Here is a 24,803-nt window from a genome sequence, read left to right as displayed (position 1 = left end):
GAGTGACCACACAAATAAGTGCCTGGCTAGTAGAAAATTAGCCATAGATAAGAAGTATCCTGAACTTTCATGAGATTTTGAAATCTACTTAATTTTTTTTTATTTGCAAGCACAGAGGATGGAAGAGAGACAGAGAGAATGGACATGTCAGTGCCTCCAGCAGCTGCAAATGAACTCCAAATACACATGCCACTGTGCATCTGACTTTCTGTGGGTACTGGGGAACAGAACCCAGGTTGTTAGGCTTCGCAGGCCAGCGCCTTAACCACTGACCCATCTCTCCAGCCCCAGAGATCCTCTATTAATTGCAATTTGAACCATTAACCCTATTATAACATGTCTATTACAGTGTATATACACATATATACTATATAATGTATATGTATATATACTGTAATATCTACTACATTATTTATAAATATATATTTGGGGTTAAATACTTTTACAAATATAAGTGCTAGGAAAAGACCATTTTTTGGATTTTCTTTGGTAACTATCTAACCTATGGTCAATTCAGGGCAATTTTGTCCAGAACAGATTCTAAACTGGGTAGGTCACAAGGAAAATAATCATGAAATTCAGCACTTCCAGACAAAAAAGGACATGGTTATCATATACATCATACAATATTGAAGACAATGCTTCAATTTTTTTATGAATCTAAACATCTTTTGGTCACTAAAAATGATTTTAAATGTATCCAGATTCTATCTAGATGATACATTGGTACACTTATTTTCAAGTACTTGTGGTAATGAGATTTATAAAATAAATGTTACTATGCTATGATATTACTCGCTACAAATGCTGCAAAAATGAATGAATGATTTATTGAATTTTGAAAGATGAATGCAATTCATAAAGAAACACTGCAGGAAAATAATTATAAGGAAAAAAAGAAATTAAACATTGAAAGCTATTCAAGGAGGCATTTATTTTTATTTTCTTTTTTAGTTAACAGGAAAAAAACCTGAGTCATTATATAAAGATCTCATTCTATTTTTATGAATGGCCAAGGAATACTAAAATGACTTGCTGCCTGCAGATCAAGACCTCATTGGCCATAATCTATTTCAGCTCCAAAACATATTCTTGTTCTGTGGATAGTAGGTCACCTCCTTGGTGCCAGTTTTAGAGTAGCTCATTGGCAAACATTTGACAGAAAGCATGTTAACATTGTTCAGGATTGGCTAAGGTCTTAGCAAAGTGGGTTTCATGCTTGCAGAAGTAGCCACCAGGAGCCAAGTACAAGGGAGGGGGCCTTTGGAAGTTGAGAAGTTATAAAGCCTCTACTGCTTCAAGTCCAACTAGAATAAAGGAACTCACAAGCCTGTGGAGAGCATTAAGATGGCTACAAAAGATTTGCTGTCCTTAGCCCTATGCACAATGAGTAGAGCTCCAAAATTGTGCTATTCTAGCTAAAACCTACGTTTGCCTTAAAATAATAATAATAATAATAATAAATTGGGGCTGGAGAGATTGATTAGCACTTGGTTAAGCACTTGCTTGAGAAGTCTAAGGACCCTGGTTCGAGGCTTTATTCCCCAGTACCCACTTAAGCCAGATGCACAAGATGGCACATGCATCTGGAGTTTGTTTGCAGTGGCTAGAGGCCCTGGTATGCCCATTCTCTCTCTGTTTGTCTCAAATAAATAAATATTTTAAAAAAAATAAACTCAGAAAATTGTTAATCATTATTACCAGAGGGACAATGTCCTTTCAAATAACTTTTTAAGTTTTACTCTTATTTATTTATTTGAGACAGAGAGAGGGAGGGAGAAAGAGAGAATGAGAATGGGCGCACCAGGGCCTCTAGCCACTGCAAACAAACTCTAGATGCATGTGCCACCTTGGGCATCTGGCTAACATGAGACCTGGAGAATCGAACTGGGGTCCTTAGGCTTCGCAGGCATGTGCCTTAACTGCCAAGCCATCTCTCCAGCCCCACTTTGTTTTTAATTTTAAGTTTTATTTATTATTAGAGAGAGGGAGAGAATGGGCATGCCAAGGCCTTCAACCACTGCAAACAAACTCCAGATGCATGCACTACCTTCTGGCTTACATAGGTTCTGGGGAATCGAACCTGAGTCCTTGACTTTGCAGGTAAGCACCTTAACCACTAAGTCATCTCTCCAGCCCCCTTTTAAATACCTTTTGGTGTTAAAATTGGGCATCTGATAACATGAAAAATGCATATTGAAGTGTTATCTTTGCCTCAAAATATCATATCCCTGTCTATGATATTTTGATCATTTTGTCTGTTTCATATAGTTCAATATAACCAACCTGAGATTTTCTTGAAGGGAGCTCCTTTCTTCATAGATGAACCAAATTTCTGACAGTCAAGTGCCTATCTCGTGCTGTTCACTTCTCACTGCTTCCCACATTTTCTTAGCTAATGATGTGCTCTAGTATAAATAACAAGTTACTGTATGGTCGCTTGGGTACTGCTTATGGAGGGAATGTCTTTTAAGCTCCACAGATACCTCCCTTTGCCCCTCTTTCAAGCAGAATGTCCTCACTACACCCCTTCCAAGCAAACAAGTTCTCAGAAGTGAGTCCTGTGGATCCTTCTTTCACACTAAGTAAAGAACAAGCTTCTATGCTCTGGGTTTAGCATATCCAGAGAAGTTGGGTATGACTCAGCTTTCATCCAGTTAGCAACTATCTGCAAGGAGAGAGAGATAAATTACACAAAGGCAGACTCAATAGGAGGAGAGCAAGGTAGGAGAACACTCCCAAGAAGCTAGGTGGTCTTCAATGAGGAGTTTTGTAAATTTCCTTCAGTTATACTAAAGTCATGGGTGGGTTTCAAACAGCACAATAACAATGCTAGATGGGCTTAAAGGAATTTGGGGCATATTATTAAGATCTAAAACTACTCAGTTTTAACTCATTGACATTTTTTCCGGGAACACATTTCGTTAATTGTTCCTTCATTTGTCAGCTTATCCTGTAAATAGTGAGTTTCAGGTTCTATGCCAAATATTGGTCTTAAAGTGCCAGCTATACTACTCCTGGGCATTCGCTCTCAGGATGCCCACACTTTACTATAGAGAAACTTGTTCATCCATATTTATTTCTTCTCTATTCACAATAACTAGGAAATATTATTTGCCTAGATACCCATCAATAGATGACTGGATATGAAGTTTTAGTAGAATAGATGATAGAGATAGAGATAGAGATAGAGATATATATGATGTAGTTTTCTTCAGCTACAAAGAAAATATAATTATGTAACTCATAGGAGAATGGATAAGTGTTGACAATATGCTAAGTGAGAAAAACTTGGCTCACATGACAAATGCTACACCTCATATGCAGATCCCAGCATCACATTTCTGTTTTTGTATCTGTGTGTAAGTTGGGGTAAGAGTCAATAGTTTAGCCCAGGAAAGGAGAAAAGGGCTGTGAGGGGAGGGGCAGAGTAGATAATGTGTGTAGAGGGACAAAATACTGGGGTGGAAAGGTCTAAGTCAGGTCCAGGAAGGGGGATGGAGGAGAGAAAGGGGTAGGATGGAGGACTGACCAAAACTATAGATGTTATGAATAAGCCATACTGAAACCTTCTTTGTTAATTATTTAAAATGTTTTTTAAAGAGAGTACTTGCAGAGAACTGTCTTGCTGGGGTGCAGAATGTGCCAGAGGTGGGATACCTTCCAGTGAGTTGTTTTTCAGGAGGGCCCATATGGCTCTCAAAGCAATTACAGGCTATTGTCAATGCTCTTGGTGTCACAAGAAATAGACAAGAAGCCCCTGTTTTGGAACACACCACATGCTTTCGATGCAGAACACTGAGAAATCAAGCTGGAAGCATCACTCCTGCTGCCATAGTGATGAAAAGTGCTATGTAGACAGCTTGGGGAGAACAACCATGGAAAGTATTAGTTAAACAGCAGTGGACCTTGTGAGTTACGTAACTGACCAGTCAGGCAAGATATGTCTTCTAGTGCAATAGTAGTAATTGGTATGGCAGTAACCAACCACATACAGGCTCTCTGATTGCATTTGAGGCCCCTCTCCACAGAAGGGAATTCATGCCAGGCACTAAAAACCTACATCAGACACATGCCCAATGGGGAAAGCTATCACCATTGTTTGGCTAAACAGATATGTTGCACTCATCTAATTGTGCTTTAAATATTTATGTTCTTGCCCATAGGCGAGTGAAGTTCTCACTCTTGGTCAGAGAGGGACTCTCAAGGAACAATGAAAGAGAGGTGGCAACAAGAATGTATAAAGCAAAAGAATGGGAAGGAATGCTTGAAATGCTGCCTGCTGGACGGGATGGACAGGATGTGGCCCTTACTCTCATAGCACCTGTTGGTAACTGAACAATAGTGGGCTCATCAACATCCCATTAATATTGAGCCCATCAACATGTCATCATTGGTGATGAAGGAGGGTGAATGAAAGACACCAAAAAGAAGAGGGCCTATCTGGAGAATAGAAGGTTCAGAGAAAGAATGATGGGGAGCAAGAGAAAGTAATGGGGAGAGGTTATGATCAAGATACATTATGTACATGTATGAAAACTGTTAACTAAAACATTTTGAAAAGGTTCATAGGCTTTAAACTACTTTCTTTGGGATGGAGACATGGCTTAGCAGTTAAGGTGCTTGCCTAAAAAGCCAAAGGACCCAGGATTGATTTCCCAAGACCCACGTAAAGCCAGATGCACAAGGTGGCATATGCATCTGGAGTTCATTTGCAGTAGCTCGAGGACCTGGTATGCCTGTTCTCTCTGTATATATATCCTTCTCTCCCTCCCTCCCTACTTCCCTCTCTCCCCATATAAATAAATTTTAAAAAATTAAAATAAGAAAAAAATTATACATTCTCCAGTTGACTCACTGCTGAGGAGAGAGAGATAGATTGAATAGAATAAAAGCTAAAGGTGCTTTTTGGTTTAAGCACTAGAATGAATGAAGTATTTCCCATGCTGTCCCTCTCTATGAAGATATCAAAGTTAAAACAAAATTGGTATAAATGAAGACAGAATGAAAACAGTCTTATATAACTACTCAGTATAAGGGAGGTGACCACCAATAATGTCTAGGAATTCACACCAATAAGACAGTTTGGGAACAATGTGTATTATTCAAAGAATGTGAAGAAGGGGTGAATACATTATGATTATGGAATGAGTGACAGCAGAAAATATTAAAGAAACATACTCTACATACAAGCTAATTGAAAAGTGCTTTCTTCTTAAGACTGTTGGAAAAAATGGACCCAAATACATAATAATTGTCTTTTACCAAAGACACTTCTTACATAATATGCTCTAATTCATTTAAGTGAAATGAAATAAGTCATATCCAAACTGATGTTTCTTGAAACTGCTAAATCATCTGAGGCTGAGCGAAAAGCTGGAAATTTAGAGATGTATATTATGTTGTGGGAAAATTAGCTCCTCAAAATAGCAAAGAGAAAATTGGCAGCTTAGTCAAATAAACCAGAAGGAATGAATAATTTTACTCAGTAGCTTAGGGACCAGAACTTTCTGCAAAATATAACTAAACATTAAGAGGAGTTTGTTTTAGGTAATCATGTACTTTTAGCTTGATATTTCTATCCTTGAAAGAAGATTTAGTTTGCTCCATTTTTTTACATAGATCACATAAATTAAAAAAATAATAAAATGTTTATATATGGGAATGTGTGGCTCTTTTAAATGCTGCTAATCTTGGTTATGGATTCTATACCTTTACTTAATATAGGCATATCTAGAGAACCTGTTGCATTCTTGGCAACTCTTTGCTGTATGTATTGATCAGTAAAAGAGCAAACAGAGAAATAACAATTATAACAATAGGGCTAGAGAGATGGTTTAGTGGTTAAGGCATTTGCCTAGAAGGCCAAAGGATCCAGGTTCAATCTCCCACAACCCATGTAAGCCAGATAAATGCACAAAGTGGCACATGTGTCCAGAGTTTGTATGCTATGGTTAGAGGCCCTGGCATGCCTATTCTCTCTCTTTGTCTATCTGCCAATCTCTCTCTCTCTCTCTCTCAAATAAATAAATATAAATAAAACATTTTTAAGGAAGTATAACAACATGCTAATATTTATGGATTATATGTCAATTCTAAAATGATCCTTACTGTATTTCATAAATATCACATAAACCAACTAATGATATCTACAGTAATAAGCCAGCTTGTTTCCTTTTCCTCCGCCATCTGCAGAAGCAATAAATTACAAGTCCTACCCCTCTAAGTTCTCTCAGCAGCCCCCTTGCCCTTGAGTTCAGCACATTTCCTTGCCGTGTTGTGTAGTACCTGTAGGATGTGTGTTTCTGTAGATTATTTATAATCCTATACCCTGTCACCTGATTACCTGATAAAGCACAAATTCTGCATAACTGAAAACAGTTCTTTAAAATTTAAGACAGCATTCCCTTGAATATATACATAGTATCTGTGGTAGTTTGATCAAATGCCCCTGCAACAGATTCAGGATTTCATTAAAACTTGGATTTCTAGGGCTGGAGTGATGGCTTGGCAGTAAAGTGCTTGCCTGTGAAGCCTAAGGATGTGGGTTCGAGGCTCAATTCCCCAGGACCCACATAAGCCAGATTCACAAGGTGGCACAGACATCTGGAGTTCATTTGCAGTGGCTAGAGGCCCTGGCATGCCCACTCTCTCTCTCTCTCTCTCTCTCTCTCTCTCTCTCTCTCTCTCTCTCTCTCTCTCCCTCTCCCTCTCTCCCTCTCTCCCTCTCTCCCTCTCTCCCTCTCTCTCTGTTGCTGTCAAATGAATAAATAAATTAAAAAAAGAAACTTGGATTTCCAGCCTCCTGGCTGGAGGAGGTGTCACTGGGTAGATCTTAGGGACCAAACCTAAAGTGTGGTGGTGGATTTGGAATTCCAATCTAAGGATATGCAAATTGCCTGAGTTCCTACTTGAATTCCTAAGTGTGCTTGTATGCAGTGTAGCTTTTGGAATTTTGGCTTGGAGCTTCTATCCCTCTCTCTGCTTGGACTTGTGAAAGAGGGCCAGTTTCTTTGGCCATTATGGAACTTCCCCTTGGATCTGTAAACTTCAGTAAATATCCCTTCTTCCATACCTGTGCCTGGTTTGGAAGTTTATCTCAGTGACCTGAAGGTGTCTACTACAGTGAATAAACAATATTAATTAGATACATTAATGCATGCAATATAGGTTATTTTAAATCATAAATCAAATATAAGGATACTCATTCAATCTTATTTTAGTGTTTACATTGTCAAAAATACCTGGAAAATTATGGGTTGGTTAAACAACTAACCCATTATTACTATTATCAAAATGATATGAAATGAATTGATGACATTTAAACACACACACACACACACACACACACACACACACACACACATTGTAGCATCCATTAGTTTTCTGTGACCTTCTTAGGTACTAAGGTATGTGGTTTGCTTATAACTAGGATGGAATTTCAAAGTGTGGTTTACACTTTGAGCAAAGTGCACATTGATATAACCTTCTGAATTGGGTGGGAATAAGTATGTTGAAGGAGGCAAAGCAAAAGCCAGCAGGGGGTGGTGAGTTATAAATGAAGAGCAGCAATGTAATAGTACTGATTTTTAAACATATATTTGGACTTGGGGTATCTGGCTTGAAATTTTGAAATTTTGGCTCTGTTGCACAGCAGCTGTGTGACTTTGGGCAAAACCACTTAGACCTGTTGTTGCTTCAATTTCCACATCTATAAAAAGGATTGCTGTGAAGATTATATGAGAATATGTATGTATGCTTAAAGTGCTCTACAGCACATGACAAATGCAATTTAAGTTGATGTTTTTATTCCAGTTGGAGCACCATGGATTCTTACTGTATAAATCAGCATAAAATAAGTTGAATGTTTTATTTTACCTGACTCGATGACTCCAGGAAAACCACCCACCCTGTCATCAGCTCTTGAATTTCTACATGTAATAAGCAACACACATGTCAAAGAAGGTAGAGAAGATGTGCATTAGTTTAGAGAGTGGATGAGTTTTCACTGACATAGATGGGGACATAAGATAAAATTATTGTCCACTTTCACCATTTCACAGATGAAGGAATAGAGATCCAAGTCCTGGGTTATCTGATCAATGCTACATTAGTGAACTGGGAGTAGAGACAAAACTACTTTAACACTGCCTGTATTTTTCCCCCTAGGCAGCAGATAAGCACCATGTTTCTAAAAGCACCCAGCTTTCTATGCCAAACAGGCAGGGATCAAATCCAATTCATATTACACCTATGAAAGCTAGGCAAATTACCAAGGCTTAGCTTTCTCAGCCATGAACCTAGGCACTTAACACCTCCTGCTTTGTTGTGACAATTAGTGATCACACATACACACAGGGTGGTGGTCTCTAATCAGATTCCTCCCCCCATAGACTAATGTGTCTTGAATGCTGGGTTCCCCAGCAGGTAGCAGTCTGATATGTGCAGCCTTGATGGAAGAGGTGTGTTTCTGGGGGCAGGTAAAGTGTGTTTATAGACAGCTCCTCCCTTGCCAAGGCTCAGTTCACTCTTGCTGCTATTTTCCACCTGCTGTGGCAAGACAAGATGTCTGCCTTCTGCTGTCCCGTCCTTTCCCTTCCATGATGGAATTTTCCCCCAAGTCCACAAACCAAATCTAAATCCTTTGTTCCACTCAGCTGCTTTTGTTCAATTATTTCATCCAAGTAACACAAAGGAAACTATCACACACAATAACTAATACAATATGGAGTACACAGTAGGCACTCAAGAAATGATAATGATGTTATCACCATCATGGTAACTTCACTGCTTCCTCAACTTTTATATTAAGTATAGTACACAGTCTATTTACTTATCAATTCTACAGCCTGTGTGAAAGCAATGAACAAATTTACTATTGACCTGGCTCTATATCATCTATATTTATAGCTGCACCACATAAAAACACAGCCCACTGTGTTATATTACATTGGCTTACTTCCTTAAACACTAGCTAGTATATCCAGCATCCCAGATGCAGCATTCAATTTATGGCATATCCCCCCTCCCCCAGAAGAAGGAATTAGACTATCACCAATTATGATGCTAATTTTGATATTTTTAGTTTCATGTGATATTATTACCAGTAATTATAAAATTATGCATACTAAAATCAACTACTTCTTCCCTTTGGTATTTTGAATGATCTCCCTAAACCCATCACTCTGCATTTCAGAGGATTATTTAATGTCTCAGCATAACTTTTTTTCATGACACCTTGTTTCTCCTTTTACCTCTTTACCTTATTTTGTTCACTTGCCATTCCCTTTTAAATGGATTGTGCAGTATCTATCCTCCTCGCTACCCTCCTATCTATGAAGGGAACAAGCACAATGTTCCCAACATACAAATGCCTTATAGGTGTTCCATAGATGTATACATAATTATGACAAGCAACCCAGATACAACTGAATATAGAGATCAGTCTTTTACCAGACCTAAGGCAGCAGTAAAAATGTAAGTGTACATTCAACACTACAATAAGTATGTTTGAATTATTCTAAATTAATACTCATATCTAACTTTTATATACTAAATAGAAGTCATCCCCAAAGATGGATAGCTTGCCTATCTGATCTATAGACTAAATGGCTAGATTTTGTCTTCTGTGAATCCTCAGTGCCTGGCATGACTGGTGCCTAAGATTTGACTGCTGGATGCTGACAAACTGACTTGATGAGATTTGCTCTCATGAATTTGCAAGTCGCATCTCTGCACGTGAAGGAAAAATAATAAAAACTAACATAAGTAGGGCCAAAAGTGAAACGGTCCTGATGTTCTTGTACTTAAATCATACAGTTTAATACTTGGGCAATTAAACAATCACTCATTGCCTAAAGAGCATTACTCATCACAGAACACTCGGTACTTTAAAAGGAATGAGTTTGGGGAGATACTTACCTATGTAAGATTTAAAGAATATCATTAAAATCCTGTCACAAACACACCTAGATGTCAAATGAACTGACAGTACTATTTCATGTTCCTTTTCAAACTGTCAAGGCAAGAGATTTTAAAATACTTTAGGAAATGAAAGAAGTAAGAACAAATGGAAAAATATGAGTGTTTTGCATGTGAGTCTAAACTATTTAAAGAACAGCCATTCTAAGAGGAGCTTTGAGAATGACTGAAGTTAAAATGTGAAATTGACCCACTTTGCACACCCTTTAGGAATGTAAAGCAGTCTATACGTTACCAACCACAAGGAAACCATGGCACGTAACCTTTCACAGAGGCTTGTACCTATGAAAGGAAAATGACTGTAATGATCAAATGACAATAAGCTAGTTTCCTTGTGCTTAAGAGAAGCCTGTGTAGATTTACCAAGGTCATTTGTTCTGTGTTCCCCCCACCCACAAAAAAAAAAAAAAAAAAAAAACCACCTTCTCATCCTTCTATTACTGTCCACTAGCTAATTCCAACAGTTGACAAGTGTCTCAAATATGATTATTACCCAATATATACATAAACTTGAACATCATGTTGTTCTACATGGACCTTTAAATATTATGTATTGATAACAAAATGAAAATAAGACAAAGGATGCTGAGGATATTTATCTACTGTTCTTAAAGTTCCCAATAATCATGTGGTAGCCTTAGGTTCACAGTTATTTCCAGTAAAAATGAATTTTATATAGAAGACACATGTCATTGAAAATTACTGATAAATATGTTGGTGTGTAGAAACAGCAGCATACTATTGTCTAATTCCTATAGGTGACTCACATCCAATCAATAGACAGCTATAACTGTCCAAAAATTTTGCTATGAGCAGCTTGCAAAAATAAGACCACAATCCCTTTTATCACTGAGCACTCATCTAGCTAGGTACATATAAGAATCATATATCAGACAATTTAAGCAAAATACTACATAATACTATAAAGTGATAAATTAAGTCATACCTACTTAAAATATTGGAGATGCTTAAGGAAATTAAGGAGAGTAATGATCATGGGTATGGATTGCTGGACACTGTGCACTGTATTGCATATTTTACATGCATAACGTTATGGGATGCTATCTACTTGAATTTTTAGTAAGGCTCTGTTATTACTCCATTTTATAGATGTACATCCTTGAGGCCATTCCCTTGAGAGTCAGGAGGTGACTCAGAATGAAGCCCCTATGGGACTCAGACAACACTTTGACTTTGATAAATAAAGTAACTAAAGTAGATTTTCAAGAGAGCATTGGAACTACTGAATGCAAGGAGCTCTCTGCCTATCTAAACCTGAACTAATTAGCTTATTCATCAAATGTGCTTCATTCCTCTTCCTTTTCCTCATGAATGATGCCAACCCAATCCATTTACCTCAGTCTCCCTGTTCCTCACCCAACACATCTAATTAGTCATTACAGTTTGAAGCTTAAATGCATGTATCTCATTACCCCTGGCTTGTTACTTACCAGACAGATGACCTTGGGCGGGATTCATGAATCCTCACTAGTAACATTCCCATTGGTAAAGAATAAATGGATAATATTGAGGAATATTTTATAAATTATTATAAGTAAGTTAAAGATAAGGTCCCTTTTAAAAGTTCCTTTTATTGTCATACAAAATTGTTCAGAATGTTATGCAACTATTCATTATTCATAAAAATTTGAACCCCCAAAATTTATTGGGCCTACCATTATCTATAACTATATGTACATGTATACTGTGTTTCCCTTTATGTAACATATGTAAAGTATACCACATTTATAAGATCTGAACTACTCTCAAATAGTGTTAGCCATTATCATACCCCTGGATTTTTTCAAAAGATACATGGCACACGTAAACAAATACTTTTTGACAAAAAGGACTAAAGAAACACAGTAAAGTGATTTTTAAACACACACACACACACACACACATATGCACACACATGTGTATACACACACATACACATACACCCACACACACCCACACATATGTGTGTGTATTTTTGTTAGGAAATCTTTCTTGTTTTTAATCCTATGGTTATTTATTTTTCAAGTCTTTTACTCACCCAAATGAAGAGAGTAGGTATGTTAGGGAGTATAACGGATAACAGTGGACAGAATCACAAGAATCAAATATCAGAACCGAGTCAAAGGCTGAATTAAGGTAATAATGTAATAATGAACAGAAACAGAACAATGGTATTGCCTCTTGGGATATCCAAAGACATACTCAAGCTATTGTTCACTTGCTCGCATATTCTGACAGTTGGCGTTTTCTCTCTGAATCATGACTTTTCCATAAGCTGTAATCCTTACAATTTGCCCAGAGTAGAAATGGTCACTATAAGGCCCTTGCAAAGCCATTAACAGTGTAGAGGTTACATAGGGTGGCAATGAGTCCAACTACTACTTAAACCCCAAAGGACAACCACAAATCATTAAACTCTAAAGTCAGATCTAACGGAGGCACCTCAAACACACTTTAGGCAAAGTCAGTATCACTCAAATAAGTAAATAGTGGCACACAATGGAACACATAATTGAATAAGCAAACTTTCCCTTTCTGATTAGATTTGCTACTGAAACCACAACCCATATATTCTTAGAACATTTCATTTCAGTAATATGTTAGGAGATTTTGCTCCTAACCCACTCTATCCATTTTTGGATTTCCTTTTCCTTATTTATCTATATCCCAACTTTTATCCCTGTAAAGTGTTCTCAGCCTGCAAAGTTGGACTTGCAACTGAAATCAAGCAGGGAGCTGAACTAAGAATCTGAGCTAATCCATGGGGCATTTTCATTAAAACACAGATATTCTTTAATTAAAGTGCTATAAAGATCTAGGTGACTACTCATTGTAGAGGACATAAAGCATCTGATTCACATTAAGATGTTTTATTAGAAAATCATTCCCAAATACACTCCATCAGCTTTCCCATGGATCTCATGTGCATACCACATAGGAACTCTGCTGCTGGAGTTACTGAATCAGAGTGGATTCAACCAATCAGATGACCCCAACTAACCTCTACTGATGATGGCAACTGCTATAGACAAGGGAAACATGTCAGTAACAAATGGAAGATTTTTGGTGTCCTTCCTCTCTTTGGACATTCAACAGGACAATTTTATTCAAGGTAAAGAGAAGCTTACAGTATTCCCATTTCACCATTACACCAGTGTATTAATCTCCGGCCACTAGTAACGATGAAAAGAGAAATGCATTAATTCATTATAAGTGTATTGTTGAGACAGGGTCTCATTATCCCATGCTGGCCTTGAACTCTTTAGCCAAGAAGGACCTTGAACTTCTAATCCTCTTACCACTACCATCCAAATGGAGTGTGTTGGGATTACAGGCAGGCATAACCACTTCTGCATTATGTGGGGTTGGGGCTCAAACCCAGGGCTTCATTCATGCTAGAAAAGCTCTATCAAGTGAGCTACATCCTCATCCCTATAAATGGAGGGCTGTTTTTGTTTTAGATACAGGATCTTACTGTGAAACCCAAGCCAGCTTCAAACTGGTGATGTTACTGCTCTCAGCCTGTCGAATACGCATGAATATGCACCAGAGCTAGCATCTGACTGTAAACAGAAATTTACATATATACTTACATAAATTACATTTTTAAAAAAACCTATAATCTTTAGAATAAGGCAATTCTGGAGTTAGGCCAAATTGATAACTACATGGGATAGTCATTAGATTTTATGATTTCAGCATTAGAAAATGACAAGTTGAAAATTTATTGTTTTCAACCTTAAAGGCAACCACTAATGATGCAAAATCTGACAGAATTTTAAGGCTATATAAAAAAGAGAAAAAATAACAATAAATAATTCATAGGGAAGTTAATATTAAGAAAAAAATACTATGACTATCAAGATAAAAGTTGGGAGTATAATTCAGTGGTTACATGCTTGCCTCATATACAAAAGCCATTGGTTGGATCCTCAGAACCACACAAGAAAGAGAAGGAAAGCAAGTAGCAAAGACAGCAAGCAGGAAAGAGGTAAATAAATCAAAATTAGACCAATTAGAATTGAAAGTAAAAACATTATAAAGGAGAAAATAAGTATATTTTATGACTTAATGCATGGACTGTTAGGGAAATAAAACAATTATGATTTAAAGGTCGAGTATCAAAAAATGTAAACAACAAAACTACAAAGAAGAAAAATATTAGCTCACTCTCCTACTCCTAACATTCATGAGAGACATTTTCATGCATGTCATAGTATTTCAAAAGTCAAAAAGATTAAACATGTATTATTAAAAAGTGCAAAATAGCGATATAATTAAAATTGACTTCTATACTAAAATTTAACTCTTTTAAATTGCTATTAAACAAATATAAGCTTTCATCATGATTCAAGGCACAATGAAAATATTGATGCTATTCAAATACATAAAGGCATGAGTAAAAACAAAAAAATTATGACAGAATTAGGTAAGACTCCCACATGGAAATTTTAGTATTACCTCTAAATAATTCTTAGCCCCAAAGGAAAGCAACAATATAATTCTTGGTTATTTAGCAAATACTTATGATAATATTTCTTATTAAAACTATGAATCATGGCCAAAGTTCTATGCAAAGGAAATCTCATTTTAAAAAGAGGAACTTTATAATTAAGAAACTGCAAAAGTGAAATGATAGGAAATAAACTCAAGAAGGTACTAAAAGTGTAACAAACTTAACCTGCAGATAGAATTACAATAAAATTATCAATCAATAATCAGAAAATATAAACAGTAAAATAAACCCAAAATTTATGTTTTTAAGTCAGCTAGAAATTTGTTATTAGGTCAGAGCCTCAATGCAATGAGGCAAAACAATATAGAAGGAAAGACAGAGAACCTAAGTTTACCTGTGGGAAATGGGAAGAAGAAATCTACATACTTGATCAGAATTTTGTCACTGAAAACAGTACGAAAAATACCTTGTGATCATTTTGAAAATCGTGATGTGCTGTGTTCCTTTGGAAAAACATCTAAGGTATTTCAAATTATTTAATTAACAAACAAAACATTAATTTTCTTAGCTATTCATATTCCAATCTAAGAGAACAGAATCCATTGCCTTATGAGAACAGAGCCATGAATTACTGGATTCTGAGAAGTTAAGCCTTGCCAGATGGACACCTAGCCTCACTTGATCAACTGTCATCTTCATCTCTCTGAGAACTGAACCTTAGCCTCCTCATCCTGCCCCCAAACATACTGATCTTGTCTAGTATTATCATACCATCCCCTTCTAACACAGCACCTGATTTATTACGTTACATATTAAACATGGTTTGCATCTCCTTCCTTGTTCCACACAAATAAATGCAAACTCTATATTCTGTAGGCTATCTGATAACTTTTTAAAATATCTACTATCAACTTTTATTCTCTATGCAGAGCCTTGCTCATATTTGTGGGATGAATGAGTGAATAATGAAGAAAGGACTGAACTGTCATTTGTAGAGAATGAAGATGGTGATTTCTATTACATCGTGATTTGGGTACATGTAGACCAAAGGAGTTTTATACTACTGCTCCTGGCAATTATAGTAGGCTCTATGTGGGTGACTACAGATATCTGTCTGTTTATGCAAGAAAGAAGATGAACAAAGAAAGGGAGAAAGAAAGGGAATGGGAAGGAGATGACAGAGTAGTAGAGGAGGAAGGTGATGAAGAGGAAAGGAAAGAAAGAGAGACTTGCCTGGTTGATTTCCTGGTCTTATGAAGGCTGCTTGCCTGTGAAGCCTAAGGACCCTTTTTGATTCTGCAGGTCCCAAGTAAGCCAGATGCACAAGGTGACACACATGTCTGGAGCTTGATTGCATTGTCTGGAGGTTCTGGTCCACCAACTCCATCTCTCCGTATCTCTTTCTCACTCATAAAATAAATTACCAAAGAAAGTGCTTTCTGTTTGTATACAGAGTCCATGTGGGGGAAAATTATGTTTTAATATTTTATTTATTTTTATTTATTTATGAGAGAAAGAGGATGGGCCCACCAGGGCAAGTGCCTTATAGCTAAACCATTAATTCAGCCCCCAAAATTACTTTTTTAAATTTTTTTGTTTTTATTTTTATTTATTTATTTGAGAGTGGCAGACAGAAAGAAGGTGGGGGGGGAGAGAGAGAGAATGGGTGCGCCAGGGCCGCCAGCCACTGCAAACGAACTCCAGACGCGTGTGCCCCCTTGTGCATCTGGCTAATGTCGTCCTTGGGGAATGGAGCCTTGAACCGGGGTCCTCAGGCAAGTGCTTAACCACTAAGCCATCTCGCCAGCCTCAAAATTCTTTTAAAATAATAATGTAGGGGCTGAAGAGGTGTTCAGCAATTAAGGCACTTTCTATCAAAACCAAAGGACCCAGTTTGATTCCCCAGTACCCACATAAACGTGGATACACAAGGTGGCACATGCATCTGGAGTTCACTTGCAAGTGGCACACCTATTTTCACTCTATTTTCCTCTTTCTCACTCACTCTCAGGTAAATAAATAAATAAAATACTTTATAATAATTTCTTTCTCTTTTTTTTGTTTGTTTGTTTCAAGGCAAGGTCTCTCTAGCCCAGGCTGACCTGGAATTCACTATGTAGCCTCAGGGTAGCCTTAAACTCATGGCGATCCTCCTAACTTTGCCTCCCAAGTGCTGGGATTAAAGGTGTGGGACAACACGCCTGGCTTATAATAATCTTTTAGTTACCTGTAAGAGCTAAGTAGTAAGACCCTATTGCTGAAGACTCCACAGGCCTTTAATTCATGCTGTTTCCACTCTTGCTCAGAGATCTCTGTGTTTTTTTGTTGTTGCTGTTTATTTGTTTGTTTACAGACGGCAGCAAAAACCAGAGAGAACCACAAGATCATAAGCAAGACAAGAAAAGATAGCTGATAGCCTAGCTTGAGATGAGCTGCCACTCCCACATCTGGCTAATGATGCATTCATGACCCCGCAGTGGAGGAGGTCCCTCAGGGGAATGGGCGCCAAGGAGAGGGAGTGTGAGGGCAACTGGATAGGGATGGGACCATGACTCAAGCTGGGCATGCTGTAATGTTCATAGTAACAGAAATGTTTCAAAAAGCAGCAACTATAGGGCACCGTCTCAAAACTGCTTGAATCTGCGTTTTTCCTGAACTGAATTAGTCCCAACTAAAAATGATTTTCCTAGTTCTTGATCGTTGGTTGACAACACTGAATGGAAGTATAGGCAGTTCTTGAACCTTCATTTATTTCTGAAGGTTCTCATGCCATGTAAAACCTTGATTAAATGAATCTGTTATGTTTTTCTGTTATCAAAAAAATACACACACACACACACACACACACACACACACACACACATATACCAGCAGGAAGGAAGCGAAGACTGTGAACTGTGAACTATGTGAAGCAAGCAAGAACGGACTCTAACACCCCTAAGGCCTGTCCTCCAGGGACATTCTTCCTCCAGAAATATTCCATATTCCAAAGTGTCTACCACCTCCCCACACAGCACCACGGCTGAGGATTCAGTATTCAAACGCCTGCGGGTAAGAGGGGTGGTTTACATTCAAACCACCACAGTACATCATCCCTGCTTTAAGGCTTCAACACATCAAGTATACCTTTATATCTGCCTGGATTCTTAGGCTCCATAGAAGCTGTCACTCATAATTGCATGTTCTGCCTCTCACCCTTTGCGTAACACCAAATTGACCACACTTAGACAGCAGGACAGAAGGTCACGGACCTGCACAGAGGGCTCGGGGATCTTTTCTCTGGGCGCTGGGAGAGCTGGAACTTCCGCAGCAGGTTTTGGTGCCCTCTTTTTGGCTTTTTCCATTTGAATGTTGGTGAAGTAGTTGACCGCAGCAAACTCGATGAGAGCTGAGAACACGAACGCAAAGCACACAGCTATGAACCAGTCCATGGCCGTAGCGTAGGACACTTTGGGCAGAGAGTGCCGGGCACTGATGCTCAGGGTGGTCATTGTGAGGACAGTGGTTATGCCTGGAAGGCGAAAGAGACAGTATGCACATGAAAACTCGGAAGACCCAAAATAGTAGGTAGGACAGGGATAACCACATTGCAGACAGCTCTAACCACAGCTCCTTGAAATCCGGCAGATGAGTGTGATCCAATTCCTAGCTCTTGTAATCATTGGTTCAATATGACTTGGCTTAACTTTAAAAACTTCACTGTGGCTATTCACTGCTATTAAACACTAAAGTCATGGGGGCTGGAGAGATGGCTTAGCAGTTAAGGTTCTTGCTTGCAAAGCCAAAGGACCCAGGTCCGACTCCCCAGGACCCACGTAAGCCAGATGCACAAGGGGGCACACACATCTGGAGCTTGTTTGCAGTGGCTAGAGACCCTGGGGTGTCCCTTCTCTCTCCCTTCCTCTCTCTCCCTCCTCTCTCTCCCTCTCTCTTTCTCTCAATACCCCTGCATATTTCTGCATCCTCTCCAAAAATAAACTGAAGTCATATAAAGCATGCATTATTTAGTGACTTAATAGACACCAGAGGAAACAGTGCACACCTTACAGAAGAATGAGCCATTCAAGCAGCCACTTGAAACCAGCAGTGGGCAATTTGTAAGGCTGGCCTCAAACTATAACATTATAATTTTCTTAAGTAAACATTGACTAACTGCCATAGAGAGTTATTGCCTGCAAAAGCGCAACACATATATAAGCTTTTAATATCAAACTGAACTATATTTTCCAATTAAAATAATAAATTTTCTAAATGTTAAGGATATATAAAAATAAAACTTTTAAGTATCTCTTGGTCAAATAGAGTTATAGAGCAATGTATATTTGAAATGAGGGTATTTACCAACCATCAATTAGTGGCTTACAGGAAAATACTTGCAACAAAAATAGAACTTATCTTTCATCAGTGGGTTTCTGAAAAATCTTTTCCAGGAAATGTTCCTTCCTAGCCTACAGAAAAAAGTTGATCAACATTCTGTTTCTTTTAAGAAAAGTTACTTATTTGCACATGAATCTGCACATGTGTGTGCTTTGCGATCCTCCCCACCATTGTAAACACAAACCCATACGGGAGTGGCTGGAGCATTGAACCTGGGCTAACGGTCTTTGCTAGCAAGTGCCTTTAACCACTGAGCCATCTCCCCAGCTTCAACACCCTCCGTTCTTAGTAGTGGAACTTTTTTTGCTGCTCAGAGCATTATTTGAGGGTGTCGAAGTGTGCATAGTTGTCACAACCCCCATCCACCTCTATGTATCTAATTTATATTGTCTAGTGGAGCCTTAAAATGCCTGCAAATGGGCTAGAGAGATGGCTTAGTGGTTAAACGCTTGCTTGCCTGTGAAGTCTAAGGAACTCAGTTCGAGGCTCAATTCTCCAGAACCACATAAGCCCGATGCATATGGTGGTGCACATGTCTGGAGTTCATTTGCAGTGGATGGAGCACTTGGTCCGTCCATTCTCTCTCTCTCTATCTGCCTCATTCTCTCTCTGTCTGTCGATCTCAAATAAATAAAAATAAATATTTTTTTTCAAATCCTACAAAGACTAGCTGTTAATTTGAACTCATTGAATATAATCTTGGGGTCTGTGGATGATGAAGATGGTAGTGATGAAGATGAGGAGGAAAATGATGGTGATGAATGCATGTTCCAGTTCATACCAATCCCCAGCTGAAAAGCAACTAAGTATATACTGAGTTCATGCAACAACATATGAATAATAATACTTTATTTAGAAGAAATTATGTATAAAGATAGCTGCACATCTGTAAAAATGCAATATGATAAAGGAGACATTTAAATAAAGACTCTCTGTGTATATGTGTGTGTGTTGTGTTATGATGTATGCATATGTGTGTGCAAATTCATGTACCCCAATGAGCACACATATAGAAACCATACTAGGACATCAAATGTCCTCTATTGCTTATCTGTTTGTTTCCTTGAGATGGAATCTCTCACTGAATCTGGAGCTGATTTTTTTCTTCTGTTACAGTGGCTGACCAGGAAGCCCTAGGGATTCACCAGTCTATTTCTCTCAGGACAGGGGTACAAGCATATGTGGCCACTGCCAATTATTTACATGGGTGCTGGGAACCAAATGCAGGGCAGCTCGGGGGCTCTCAGTCCCTCAGCCTGGCATAGCAAACTCCCTTACTTGCTGGTTTATCTCACCATCCCATAGTCCTTCATTTCAAATGTCAGAAATAAGACACTCCTTTCATTTTGGCTGTGAAATAAATGAGTAAATACTAAAGTTGCTTTGAAAAAGTTTAGCCATACAGTTTGAATATAGATCAAACTGCTTCTTCTTGTTCACAATAATTTAAACGCAGTGGACTATTAAGTATTCCAGTGATTGCATAACATTCTAAGATATGTAAGCAGTGGCTTATAACCATAGAAATGATGCTGAAAGCACTTGGATATAAAACGTGAAGGTTGCCATCCAAGTCAGAATGACATTCAGCACTCAGACAAGCCTGCAGAGACCAGGAGATAACCAAGCAGGACGCCCCAATCTAAGGAAGGTACAATTTCCCATGATCCTGGAAACTTTCTTGCTACTGGTGATAATAGCATTTTTCCTAAGAATCAGAGAGCGTGGTCTTCATCTTTTTCTACTATCCTGTAAAAAGATTCCTTTAGCAGTTTTGAACAGGAAAAATGAGTGTTATTATTGAGCTATCAACTGAAAAATAACATCCCATTTTTTTTTTTCCAGAAAAGTCCAGTAATAGAATCATGGCTTCACTGGTACTGTGGTCCCAATGCAAAAAAAAAAAAAAGAAAATGTTAGACGTGTGACTGTTTTGCATTTTTTCTTTCATTGTTGCTTTGGATCAGCTTGGTTTTAAAGTTTATGGAATAGCCCTCTACTTTTCATGGTTGTTATTTTATAACTATTGGTAAAGTTAGGACAGTTGGCTGCCATAAACAACTGGCATAGATGTTTCCATGCCTTTAGATATGATAAAGTCCTCTGCCTCATGTTAATTATAACAAAGCCCTAGCTGGACAGGATGTATTGATTACACATGATTTCAAGGGGCTCACGCAGATTAATGTATACCCATGGAATAGCAGAAGGAAATCCTCCCTTCAGGCAAGAACCCATGCTTCTTCTGTACCTGGAAGAGACAGCCTTTGTTTTAAGTGGTTTTTCACACTCTTACCCACAAAAAAAAAGTTCAAAGACATTTTTTAAACTTTTTCAATCATTGATGCCAGTCCTTGCATTTATAATGCTGAATATGTACCATATTGGCTGGCCCCAGAGCCCAGAAAGGAAATGTAAGAGTAGGCTAATGCTATACACAAGAGGGAATTTTGGGCTGCCCATCCCTAGAAAATGAAATGGCAATGGTTTCAATATGCCAGCTGGCATCTACTCATGTCTAATGTTTAGCCATGTTGAAATAATTAGAAAACTTAAGAGTTGTACAAGTTTTCAGATCAAAGGCCTTTGGAAAGGATTCAGCATACCCTAAGACTTAGGCTGTCTCAGAGTTTTGCTTCCCTAGTGGTAGCATCTCTGACTGTGCACATTCTGTCCTTAAGAGTACAGAAGAAATGAGAGTTAGGGAAGAAGCATACTAACCTAGAGTTCATTTTCCTCTAAATCTTACAGGGATAGAGTAATAATCATGGCAATCAACAGCTTCACTTCACTATGAAAGTGCCATTCTAGACCCTCAACACCAGTATAATTATCATTGTGATACACCCTAGGACTTTGCTACACTTTTTCTGATCAATGCATTACAGAAATATGTTGGCATAGACACAAACAGGCAAAGTTTAAATTCCAAATGAAAAATCCTCCTTGCAAAGTATTTTCAGCACACACCCACAATCTTACCCAGCAGCTTGGGAATTCTCCACAAGCCCCCACATCCCCACCTGCTGTGACAAAATTCTCAAATGGGTGTGCCATTTACAATTATGTGACATAATACTAGCTTTTAAGATCCTTATATCATTATCTATTAATATTAGGAATACCTATCTTGCTGAATTACTATGAAAGTTAAATAATAGGACCCCACAATATAAGGCAAATCTATTCAACATTGGCACTATTCATATCGCCATCCTTACAAGATACTGCTTAATCTTTCTGCACTACACTATTTGCTTCAGAAACAGAGTGAGTTCATCTGTAATGAATGCTATCTCTCCATGCCACCACTGGAATTTTCTATTCTCTTGGGACAAGGGAGGCAAAACACTAGCTGCCAGTTTGTAATCAATCAAGAAAGTTTTCAAAGTTTGTCACCAATCACAATACTAAAACACACAGTTTGTTCACATTATAGTATCAAGTCATGATTTTTTTTTAAGATGGGCTACAGTCCAACATGGAACGCCAAAGTAATGAAAAGCACTTCAATAGTATGTGTGATGTGCTAGTGCAATTTCCAAAGCTTTATTCAGATTAACTCCTCTAATCTTCATCGCAACAATCTGAGATAGGTTGAATCAATCATTCACCATGTTCAGCATATGAAGAAGTAAGCAGAAGTGACTCTCTGGAGGCTACATATAGCTCATGAGAGAGGGGTAGACCCTGAGATCAGAGACAAAGTCTGTACCTGCAACATTGTTATTTCTTCATATAGTTCTGTGATCAGGCATTGTTTTCTGGTCAAGTTATCCATGGCTATTTAAATATATGATAATATGTATATAGGTGATTTTATTTGTCAGTTCTAATAAAAACATAACTCTTAAAATATACACAACACAAAAATGCTAGCTACTGAAATTTTCAGACTTTTTTTTTGGCACTTTCACATATATTAACAATGCACTGGGATCCAAATTCCTCAGTTAAACTCTTTTACTCCCTGCTCTCTCCCACTAAAATCCTTCCTCCCAATTAATCACCATTCCTTTCATATCTTTTTCTCTCTGTTTTGACCTACTGAGTTAATTTAGGGTCATTTGCAAGATCATGTAATTGAGGAGATTTAATGGAGAATGACTTTCCCTCTCCTTACAATTATCAGTTGCCACAATGCACTCTGGGAGGTGTAGAATCTCAGGAACCTCTCTCCCATCCATGATGAATTGTGCAGACTCAGCTTATGCAGAAAACCATACTCACTGTGAGTTCATGGCATCCGGTCTAGAAGACAGCATTCTAGAGTTCTCATCTCTTGATCTTGCTTTGAATGCTTGAATAATGTCAGTGACCCAGATCTAGTTACCAGCTACCAGGCTGCCTCTCATCATTATGTGTAAAGTCCCAAGATTATTAAGAATGTTGGATGAAATTTAAAAAAAGAACTTGAGATACCTGGTAGTCAAAATACTAGGTGGTATATCCTAGAAGGATATATGCTTTCCTTCAAAGCCAGTGAAACCAACTCAGAGCAAAATAAGTCTCCTCTGTAGAACATATTTATGGGAGAAAGTAAGGGAGCCATAATATGTACCCTGTATTGATTATTGTGCATAATTGTTTAAATTCTCTATAAGAGAGAAGTATAGCGACACAATTTCATGAATGGAAAAAATAACTGACAGATTGAATTTTAAATTCTGACTGCAGAATGCTAGTATGTAATACTTACATACATTCTTTCCTTTTTCAAATTTTCACATCTATATTTAGTACCTGAAATGTATTCCACACTAGGGCACCCACATCTCTAGGAGGTTGGGGAGTATTATGCCTTGAATTTGAAATGTCCCATAAGGTCCATGTTTTGAACCTCCATCCACAGTTTATGGGATCAAGTTGAATGCTGTGGAGCCATTAGGAGAGAGGGTTGGCTAGAGAAAGTAAGTCACTAGGAATGAGCTGTGGTGGTCTGATTCAGGTGATCCCACAAACGTCAGTGTTCTGAATGCTAGGTTTCCAGCTGCTGATGAAAATTTGAGAATTAACGCGTCCTGAAGGCAGTGTATTGTTAGGGGCAGGCTATGGGTATTGCTGCCAGTCTCCCCCTGCCAGCATTTGGCACACTATCCTGTTGCTATTGTCCACCTGATGTGGCCAGGCGGTGAAGTACACCCTCTGCTCATGTCATCGTTTTCCCCTATCATTATGGAGTTTTCCCTCGAGTCTGTAAGCCAAAATAACACACCCCCCCGACAATCTACTCTTGGACTGGTGATTTCTGCCAGCAATGCAAATCTGACTGCAACACAGGCCTCTGAAGATTATTTCCACCTCCAGTAGTAACCTGCAGTCTTTGCTTCCTGCCTGACATCATGTAACAGATGCCTCATGTTCTTCCAGGATAAGTGCTTTCATTTCCTACCATCCTTTCCTCCACCATGATGGCCTGACATCTCTCTGAAGCCAGGAGCCAAAATAAGACTTTTCTCTTTAAGTTGTTTCTCTCCAGTATTTTTTTTTCACAGCAATTAAAAGAAAATTAACACAGGAAAGTAGAGGGATGGGTTCCCACTCACTCTGGTTCCTTCTCACCAACCTCCTTACAGCTGGTATAGGACAAAGAATGCCACAGTCTGGGTTTGATTCGAGCTCAGAGGTAGGCAAATGAAAACTGCATCTGTTATGAGAAGGACTGTAATTCCATTCTAGGGGAATTCTGATCATTTTCCTTCTCTGCCTACAACTGAACATCTTGCTACTCACCATAAGTAAAGGACAGAGAAAGGTATTCAATTAAATAGTGGTAATTAAAAATACCCTTATGATGTAAAAAAATGACTGGTACAGAAAAGACTAATTTAAAAGTTGCATAAATGTTGAGCTCGTATGTTCTGAACATCACATCATTTAGAACACTATGTAGGAAGCCACATTCAGACCAAAAAGAAACAAATGTTGATTTAGAAAAGGAAAGTTATACACACAGAATATAGCAATGAGCGTAAAATCTCAGCAAATA

At 38.2% G+C, this 24,803-nt stretch overlaps 1 protein-coding gene across 3 annotated transcripts in view; it reads right to left on the bottom strand.

Moving 5' to 3' along the window:
- Positions 1 to 24,803, bottom strand: part of Gabra4 (gamma-aminobutyric acid type A receptor subunit alpha4) — a 77,747-nt gene that overhangs the window by 28,157 nt on the left and 24,787 nt on the right. Inside the window, exons 8-9 of one of the 3 annotated variants that reach the window (XM_045161857.1) lie at positions 17,689 to 17,948; positions 2,493 to 2,668 (exon numbers count right to left, since the gene is read on the bottom strand). In XM_045161857.1, the coding sequence (XP_045017792.1) occupies positions 2,582 to 2,668; positions 17,689 to 17,948 (347 nt within the window). In that variant the 3' untranslated portion in view covers positions 2,493 to 2,581. Of the gene's footprint in view, positions 1 to 2,492; positions 2,669 to 17,688; positions 17,949 to 24,803 lie in introns of those variants that run through there. The other 2 variants (XM_045161858.1, XM_045161856.1) reach the window with 2 other exon arrangements.

This window comes from Jaculus jaculus, chromosome 11, assembly GCF_020740685.1.
Source record: "Jaculus jaculus isolate mJacJac1 chromosome 11, mJacJac1.mat.Y.cur, whole genome shotgun sequence".
NCBI classification, from domain to species: domain Eukaryota; kingdom Metazoa; phylum Chordata; class Mammalia; order Rodentia; family Dipodidae; genus Jaculus; species Jaculus jaculus.
Note: the sequence above shows the minus strand (reverse complement) of the source record. Positions and strands in the feature narration are given on the sequence as shown.